The sequence below is a fragment of the Cololabis saira genome, unplaced genomic scaffold (assembly GCF_033807715.1).
Source record: "Cololabis saira isolate AMF1-May2022 unplaced genomic scaffold, fColSai1.1 scf110, whole genome shotgun sequence".
In the NCBI taxonomy this organism is placed as follows: domain Eukaryota; kingdom Metazoa; phylum Chordata; class Actinopteri; order Beloniformes; family Belonidae; genus Cololabis; species Cololabis saira.
In genome coordinates this window covers 59466-69260 of record NW_026906274.1, presented here as the reverse complement: position 1 = coordinate 69260, position 9795 = coordinate 59466, and the positions used below count along the sequence as shown (strand labels likewise).

General features: G+C 39.0%; 1 protein-coding gene across 1 annotated transcript; it reads right to left on the bottom strand.

Moving 5' to 3' along the window:
• Positions 1-279: 279 nt before the first annotated feature.
• LOC133438620 (uncharacterized) lies at positions 280-2796 on the bottom strand. Its single transcript, XM_061717397.1, has 11 exons — positions 2692-2796; positions 2512-2581; positions 2195-2298; positions 1832-2104; positions 1620-1713; positions 1398-1468; positions 1010-1264; positions 853-873; positions 631-759; positions 349-411; positions 280-303 (listed from the first exon to the last, which is right to left on the bottom strand). Exons 1-11 carry the CDS (start codon positions 2794-2796, stop codon positions 280-282), a joined length of 1209 nt encoding a protein of 402 aa, XP_061573381.1.
• Between the last annotated feature and the right edge of the window lie 6999 nt (positions 2797-9795).

Below are 9795 nucleotides of genomic sequence, written 5' to 3'. Positions count from 1 at the left end.
GCACTTTTGATAGTTATATGAGAGGAACCATAGTGTTACTGCTCTTAAAACATCTAAATAATTGTTATTATAAATATTATTGCACCTTTTGGCAAACATTAGCCCTATGAACAAATTCTAAACTAATAGAAGAGGGGGAACGGCATACCGTCACAGCAGGGGAGGTTAGGCCTAAAGGCTCGTCCTCGTCCGAACTCCAGAACAATCCAGATGGGGATGTTCCAACCTTCTGAGAAGATGTCATAACATACATATTAAACTTTAGACAGTGAGGACAGTCTACACATCTCTGGGCAGAGTGAGCTGCGAATCCCCAGCATGTGTCATTTGTGATTAGAAGTAACATACCTTGTTCACTGGAGAACGGAAGCAGCGACGATACTTTCCCTTGGCTTGGGACGAGGACGCAACCTATAGCATGAAATAAATCAAAATACTTCAAGTCACATCGTTACAGTGAAACAACAATATACATTACAATTATATTTATAGATAGCATAGTTTATTTGAAGACTATTATTATAGTTTATATGACTTTAAAAAATATAGATGTAAAATTAACAGTCAGTAATAAAAAAGGTAACACTGGATAAAATGCCCTCCATCAAGACATAAAAGTTTGACACTGACCTTCTTGGGCTTAGGCGAAGGCTTGAAGTCCGCCAGGCAAGACAGGTGAGAAGGAGAGACTTTCTCCATAGCACGTAGGGCGGTGCTGCTGAAGAAGACGGGGTTCAGTGGGAAAAAGCACTCCTCCTCCTATAAAAAAATAACACAGAAAATCTTCTAATTACATCTTTTTTGTTCTAATTCAAAAAGTAATATTTGAAAAGCCATAAACGAAGCACAAACCTGTGGTTGAGCTGTCCTCCACTGGAATGACAGAAAGCATTGCATTTTATTAAAAAAATAAAAACATTGCAACCTTCATTAATATCACATTAAACATTGTATAAATCACATCACACCGTATATTAAGTCTCAAGCACACATAATATGCATCAATTACCTTGCTTTCCTGACCAACTACCGTCCACCGAGACGGATCAGGGGTAGTTGATTCAGGACGAGGGGAAGCTGGAGCAGGAGAACTCTCCCTCACAACCGCTTTAGGAAGGACCTTCCTAAGTGGAGGTGATGGCCTGGGAGAGACTCGCAAGACTGGTGGTGGTGGTGGTGGTGGTGGTGTCCTAAGTTGCTCTGTAGCAGCAGATGAGAGCAACTCAGCGAGGATAGCCATCCCGAAACGATCACTCAGGTGGACCTGCAGAAATAAGCAAAGAAAAAAACAAAAAGGTTTTACTTTCATTTAGCATCTGCCGTGTACTGAAGTCTTAATGGCAACAACAAAGAACTACAAATCAGACTTTTGTTCCACACACAGACATTGTACTTACACCATCATAGCTCCAAAGCGCCAGATTGCTCAGGGGGAAATGCTCCGTAGCGGAGAAGAAGTACTTCACACCTTGAAAAAGAGAAAAAAATTAATTAATTAATCTTCATGTTATACATACATGTATTATGACTTTATATGAGATGCTACACATTTAATTCATGCTTTTTATGCAAGATATTTTCTCAATTAGCTGTATGAAACTCAAATATTTTCCACATACCCATACGAGCAGCCACACGTCGATATTCCTGACGCAGGTGATCCTGGTAGTGAGGGTCACAAGTCAGGCGGGGTGGAAAGTCGACAACAAAAACCTGTAGAACACAAAACCTGATCATTAATAAGAAAATTACACTTTCACTAAAAGTCCCACACAGTCCATATAATGAAATCATCCAATCAACAATAATAAGATAAGAAAGAAAAGCTTACCTTAGGCCAGCGGTTGCCAATGGATTGGAGGAGTTTGGCAAAGTCGTTGGCAGCGTTAGCAATGGTGTTGCGAGTCAGGTCGTTGCTGGGAGCCAGTAGACAGACGGCCTCAGGAGTACGAGGAACTACGGCGTTTAGGACCTCGGTACGGAGCTGAGACGCACTGGCCCCCGGAGTCGACATGATGCCAAAGGACAGGTCTTGAGTCTTTGGCATCTGGACAAAACCATCTACAATGGCGCGTAGATGGGAGTCCCCGACAATCAGAACAAGCTGCAAAAATAATAGCATTTCATTCGCATGAAAATCATGAAGACATCAAACGATCAATTATTTTCTTCCAACAGTCAATATATATATTACCTTCTTGTCCGGGGACTCAGGCGGCATGATCAATTTGTTTGGCCGCCCTGTGAAGGGGGAAATTGACCAATGGAGCACTCTGTGGCGTCGCCCGGAGCCATGGCCTGTTTAGAAAAAGATGGAACATGAGACGATTAAAGAGGGATTTCATACCTGTAAAAATCCTACAACAATCACTCTTTACTAGCAGTGAAAACATGCAAGAATGAAAGACAGTTAACAAGCTCTTAGCAGAAATGTATAGTAAGAATACATAATTATTATATTTGATATAATAAAAATTAATTCAATTAATAATAAAACAGCTGAATACTCACGTGCACAAAAGTCGGCACGCGCTTCATCCTCTGACCAGGGCCGTTTGGCTGGGAGTGTGAAACCAGCCGACTAATGACAAATAAGAAACAGATTAAACTTAACTGGACGGTGTAAACGTGTCTCAGTGAAGAGACTGAGTTGTTTAAATGAGTGTTCGTGTCATTTCTGGTCATACATACGTTGTTCACTGGAAAGAGGGAGCTCTGGGGGGGGTCTGGCTCATCGACCTTCTCCTTTCTCCAGCGCTCGGCCTGGGCCTGGGACCTCTTCCCCTTTCTCGGCATCCTGAAAGAAAAAAAGAAATCGCTCCAAACAAAAGGGTGTTAAGCCTAAACTAAAACCTAACCTAAACAAGTTATTCTACTCAGTACACGATATAGTTAATATATAGTGTATAATAATATAATAGCTAACAGTACACAAGGTTATAATACGTAAATGTGCGTGAGAGGAGTTGAGGCGGAGAGGGAGATTAGAAAGAGGTGGCGATTAGTTAGAGGGGGAGAGGGAGGGGGAGAGGGAGGGGGAGAGGGAGGAGGAGAGGGAGATGAGGTAAAGATGAGTTAGGGATGAGTTAGGGATGAGTTAGGGATGAGTTAGAGATGAGTTAGAGAGATGGGGTTAGAGATGAGTTAGAGATGGGGTTAGGGAGAGATGAGTCAACTAGGACTGGAGCTCAGGAAGCTGCAATGAAAAGACGTATGTACATTAGTTAGGTAGCTACCAATAACATTAACAACTACATTATACATCTTAACATGTCATGTCTGTGGTTAAATTGATCTATTCCTCAACACAAGGCTGTGTGTGTGTGTGTGTGTGTGTGTGTGTGTGTGTGTGTCCCAGTACGTTTACATGCAGCAAAGATGGGATTTCTGATCGTATCAGATAACGACATGCAGAAGATCGGATCACTTGTCTGAGTTTACCTGCTGTTCAGAGATCAGATAACTGGCCAGAGTGAACCCCCCCCAGATTAAATTCGAGCATGTGCAGACTGCAATATTTATTCTCTTATTGTGGAGGAGAAGAAAACACTTCCGGTTACCTCACTTCACGTAACTTAACCATGGATCTATAATATTAACGAATTTAACGGACTCTGGGAAAATCCCAAAACAGATAAATAAGCAAACTATGCTCTCTACAGGTCTTAAAATGCTACTGCAAACGCAGGTTATAACAGTTCCAATACACCTTTTTTTTCCCTTTTTTCCTTCAAATTCCTTGGATAGAACCTTTAACATCCTTGGATTTTTTTTTCTCAACATTTCGACTTTTTTCTCGACATTTTGACTATTTCCTCGACATTTTGACTTTTTTTCCTCGACATTTTGACTTTTTTTCTCAACATTTTGACTTTTTTTCTCAACATTTTGACTTTTTTTCTCAACATTTTGACTTTTTTTCTCAACATTTTGACTTTTTTTCTCAACATTTTGACTTTTTTTCTCAACATTTTGACTTTTTTTCTCAACATTTTGACTTTTTTTCTCAACATTTTGACTTTTTTTCTCAACATTTTGACTTTTTTTCTCAACATTTTGACTTTTTTCTCAACATTTTGACTTTTTTCTCAACATTTTGACTTTTTTCTCAACATTTTGACTTTTTTTCTCAACATTTTGACTTTTTTTCTCAACATTTCGACTTTTTTCTCAACATTTTGACTATTTCCTCGACATTTTGACTTTTTTTCTCAACATTTCAACTTTTTTCTCAACATTTCGACTTTTTTGACTATTTCCTCGACATTCTGACTTTTTTCTCAACATTTTGACTTTTTTCTCGACATTTTGACTTTTTTCTCGACATTTTGACTTTTTTCCTCGACATTTTGACTTTTGCCTCGACATTTCGCCTTTTTTTCGCCTTTTTTCCTTCAAATTCTGCCTTTTTTTCGCCTTTTTTCCTTTTTTGACAATCACCCCTCATGCCTACAGGTGCGCAGGTGATGTAATAACAACCTCCACCCACACATACATACACACACAGGGTCGGCAGCCATCTTAGATTCAGAGTCTAAAATGATAGACTAAATGGCTGCCACATCCCACATGTGGATGAAAAATGTACCTGTAACTCATCAAAAATGATCAAAAATGATCTGAAACCGCGCTAAATAAGTACTGTCTTATGTTTTGACCGTGTAGAAAGCATACTGAGTCCAAAAACCGCCAGGAACCGCGAGTAACCGCGCCTGCAGCCGCATCCGCCTAAGCGTGATTTTTAGTCCCGCGTTACACCGACGCAGAGCCTACGGCGTAAGCTCTGCGTCGATGTAACGCGGGACCATAAATAGGCATACTTAGAGCAGACGCGGGAACAATTGGCCGCGATTCTTTTTAAAAATAAGACATTTAATGGCACATAATGTTCTTTCACTGCATTTATAAAAAGAAATTAACAATACCCGCGTTTATACTTGCATTTAATCAACTTTCGGAATATACTTAAGGGTTAACCTGGGCCGAAATCAAGTCCACAGGTTACCAAAAACACTAAATAATATTAAATATACTCCTTACCTGGTCCACGTTAACGTCGGTCTGCGAGCAGGTTTAATCCAAAGTTGAATTCAGCAGTATTTAGCTTTGACAGCAGTATCCTTCGGGCTCGGAAACTCGAAAGGGGCGTGGCACTGCGGCGCGACGGAATTTATAGAGAATGACACGTGACTTGGTCCGACCAATAGCATTGCTTCATTAATCTGGTTTAAAAAAAAAAAAATTATAAAATATAACTAAAAAACCAAGCCTTACTTTATCAAAAAAAGAATATATACCTGTTATTACCAGAGCAATTATAAATAATATAAATTATATATAAATAATATAGGCTGGGACTCAATTAAAAAAAATATTGGAATTAATTACAGGCTTTGCAATTAACTAATTGCAATTATTCACAATTTGATCGCATATCAATTTTAGACTTGAGAACTTAACACTTAAAGGTTTAATTTGCAAGTTTATTTATATAGCACAATTCAATCAATCAATCAATCAATCAATCAATCAATCAATCAATCAATTCATATTTATTTCGAGCAATGGTATTTTAAAATCACTATATCCTCTCAAGTTCTCTCATGAACTGTGAAAAAGTCTTTTATGTTACTTGGTAGTAATTTGTTGAATGCTTTAAATAGGATTATTGACATATAATATTTTACAAGATCATGGAATTTTAATAGTTTTGACTGAATTAACAAAATATTAGTGTGTTCTAGAAATCTAACCTTGTGAATAATTAGCACTGCTCGTTTCTGTAATGTGACTAATGGATTAATTGTGCATTAGTAAATGTTTTTTAACTGTGCAATACTTCTCCCGGACTCTGTGCAATATTCCTACATATGTTGTCATCTGTAAAAAAAAAAACGATTCAAATGCACCTTAACCTTTTTTTATATTTTTTTGTATTACTTATATTTCTTATATTTCTTATTGCTTTATATTTCTTATTGTTTGCACTACTGCTATTTGTCTTGCACTGGAGAGGTGATGCTGCTTCAAATCTCACAGTACCCAGGTACACTGACAATAAAGTATTCTGATTCTGAGGTGCGATTTAAAGGAGCTGACAGTTGGAGCAGACCTCAGGTCTACAGGAAGTTTGTTCCACCGGTGAGGAGCAGAATGACTGAATGCTGCCTCACCTCGGGCCTTTCTCAATACCAAGAACGCAAAGTATAGACTTTTTGTTCTTACAAGTCGTTCTTGGAAGAATGAACTCTCAAGAACACGAGCACACGAACAGTTTGAGACGATGCGTTCTTGCTGGTATTGCGCATTACCCGAGGCCTCCTGGGCTTTATCATCCAAAATAGTTGGTTTTGCTATATGTACACATTATATATAATACACACACACACACACACACACACACACACACAAACACACACACACACACACACACACACGTGTATATATATATATATATATATATATATATATATATATATATATATATAAACAAATAAATAAACAAAACAGTCAATATACAATACTCTGATGCGCTGATGTAGGCTGCCACAAGTGTATACTAACAATGTAATGCCTATTTTTAATAAAGCAGCAACAATATCCTTTCATAGTACATGTTATTTATTCTAATTTGTTTAGTTTAAGTGCTTTTAAGTCTCACGAGCCAAGAATTTTCTGTACATCACGACGCAACGGCGGGGAAAAAAAAACCCGGTAAAGGTTATTGTTTGTGGATCGCGTTATTTAATAGTATTTAAGAGAGCAAATTGAATTGCATTGTTGGCAAATATGGAGCGGCAACCATATCAGCTATCGTCACCATCGGCAGCTTCACTGGGAGCAGAAGAGGAGGCTGCTGAGCTGAGGAGGAGTCTGGAGCTGAGAAGAGCCAGGAGGACTCTGGAAAGACGTTGCGCTATTATTAAAATAATTAAAGCTGTGTACGTTCAGGCTTTCGTTCTTCAGGCTTTCTTGTTGCCGCGGCAACCAGAGCTCAGCTGCTGAGTCATTCAGCCAGAACTGGTCACATGACTCAATCAGAACAGACTTCATATACTTGGAACCTGGAAAATGGAGAAATCTGAACCCTGACCTTTTGACCTTAACTGATCCCCAGTCCTGCTGGGAACAGGTTGATTGGTATATATATGTATATGTATATGTATATATATATTAATTATTATATATAAATATTTTATATATATTAAATACTCCCCCCTTACACACACACACACACACTGTTAGCGGTTCTGTTAGCGGCCCCGTTAGCGGTCCCACATTCACATTCACTTTCGTTCAGGTTTCATGCCTCAGACCAGCCCACTTTAGACCACGACACGACCTATTATTATCAACACATTCACTGCCATTGACGCCTATTGGCGTCAATTATGCTGGCGCAACTTGTCAGTAAATATCAGGCCAGTAGATGGCAGCAAAGGGCTTATTTGGATGAGTGACAAACTTTTTTTCCCCTGATGTTCACGAGAGTCTAAAATTTCTTGACGTAGTTTCAATGTTTATGTACTCCTTAAATTCAATATTCTGTGGGTCTTTGAAAATCACCAAAATGCCCAAAACCTCTGGCTCTGCTGTAAAGCCTTGTAATTCTGTTTTTTTTTTTCTAAAATAATTCAGTGCAAGTAAGGGTTGCTTCACAATGTAGATTTATTTCAACACAACACTGTAATCTCTTTTTCCTCTGCAAGGAAACAGATCCATCACAACTTAGATTTCCCAAATATGAGAACATGAGTTAAAGGGCAAATCTCCAAAACACTATTTTTTACAACATCAGAATGTCCTTTTCTGCAACATCAAATAGCAAGAAAATTAGTGTTCACAGATATCCAATCCCTATGAATAAAGAATACAATAATTATTGCACTGTTCTCTGCAAGTTTGTTATTCACAGTATAACATAACTTTCTAATGATGCCATTATCTTTCTTTCTTTCTTTCTTTCTTTCTTTCTTTCTTTCTTTCTTTCTTTCTTTCTTTCTTTCTTTCTTTCTTTCTTTCTTTCTTTCTTTCTTTCTTTCTTTCTTTCTTAGCTTCAGCATTCATTCATTCATTCATTCATTCATTCACTCATTCATTCATTCATTCATTCATTCAAAAGATATTGGAATATAACGTATCGGCCAATCAGAAGAAGTGGCGGGGCTAATTTGCACCAATGAGGGTTAAGGACTCGATACTGATTAATATGACACCACCCATGTCTCTGTATGTCAAACCATTCAAAAGATATTGGACTTTAACGTATCAGCCAATCAGAAGAAGGGGCGTGGCTAATTTGCACCAATGAGGGTCAGGGACTCGATACTTAGTCATTTGACACCACCCATGTCTCTGTATGTCAAACCATTCAAAAGATATTGGACTTTAACGTATCAGCCAATCAGAAGAAGGGGCGGGGCTAATTTGCACCAATGAGGGTCAGGGACTCCATACTTAGTCATTTGACACCACCCATGTCTCTGTATGTCAAACCATTCAAAAGATATTGGACTTTAACGTATCAGCCAATCAGAAGAAGGGGCGGGGCTAATTTGCACCAATGAGGGTCAGGGACTCCATACTTAGTCATTTGACACCACCCATGTCTCTGTATGTCAAACCACTCAAAAGATATTGGACTTTAACGTATCAGCCAATCAGAAGAAGGGGCGTGGCTAATTTGCACCAATGAGGGTCAGGGACTCGATACTTAGTCATTTGACACCACCCATGTCTCTGTATGTCAAACCATTCAAAAGATATTGGACTTTAACGTATCAGCCAATCAGAAGAAGGGGCGTGGCTAATTTGCACCAATGAGGGTCAGGGACTCGATACTTAGTCATTTGACACCACCCATGTCTCTGTATGTTAAACCATTCAAAAGATATTGGACTATAACGTATCGGCCAATCAGAAGAAGGGGCGTGGCTAATTTGCACCAATGAGGGTCAGGGACTCGATACTTAGTCATTTGACACCACCCATGTCTCTGTATGTCAAACCATTCAAAAGATATTGGACTATAACGTATCGGCCAATCAGAAGAAGGGGCGTGGCTAATTTGCACCAATGAGGGTCAGGGACTCGATACTTAGTCATTTGACACCACCGATGTCTCTGTATGTCAAACCATTCAAAAGATATTGGACTATAACGTATCGGCCAATCAGAAGAAGGGGCGTGGCTAATTTGCACCAATGAGGGTCAGGGACTCGATACTTAGTCATTTGACACCACCGATGTCTCTGTATGTCAAACCATTCAAAAGATATTGGACTTTAACGTATCGGCCAATCAGAAGAAGGGGCGGGGCTAATTTGCACCAATGAGGGTCAGGGGCTCGATACTTAGTCATTTGACACCACCCATGTCTCTGTATGTCAAACCATTCAAAAGATATTGGACTATAACGTATCGGCCAATCAGAAGAAAGGGCGTGGCTAATTTGCACCAATGAAGGTCAGGGGCTCGATACTTAGTCATTTGACACCACCCATTACTCTGTATGTCAAACCATTCAAAAGATATTGGACTATAACGTATCGGCCAATCAGAAGAAGGGGCGGGGCTAATTTGTATATATAATATACAAATGTAAATATTTATATGTATAATAATAATAATATACATATATATCCAATGAACCTTTTCCCAGCAGGACTGGGGATCATGTAAGGTCAAAAGGTCAGGGTTCAGATTCCTCCATTTTCCAGGTTATATTACATGAAGTCTGTACTGAGTGAGTCATGTGACCAGGTCTGGGTCAGTCTAATCAGTACACCTGAGCTC

Coding starts and splice junctions, on each gene's coding strand:
- LOC133438620 (XM_061717397.1), bottom strand. CDS start 2,796: ATGCCGAGAAAGGGGAAGAGGTCCCAGGCCCAGGCCGAGCGCTGGAGA. Junction 2,299..2,511: donor GCGTGCCGACTTTTGTGCAC/GTGAGTATTCAG, acceptor TTTTCTAAACAG/GCCATGGCTCCGGGCGACGC. Junction 2,105..2,194: donor CTGAGTCCCCGGACAAGAAG/GTAATATATATA, acceptor TTATTTTTGCAG/CTTGTTCTGATTGTCGGGGA.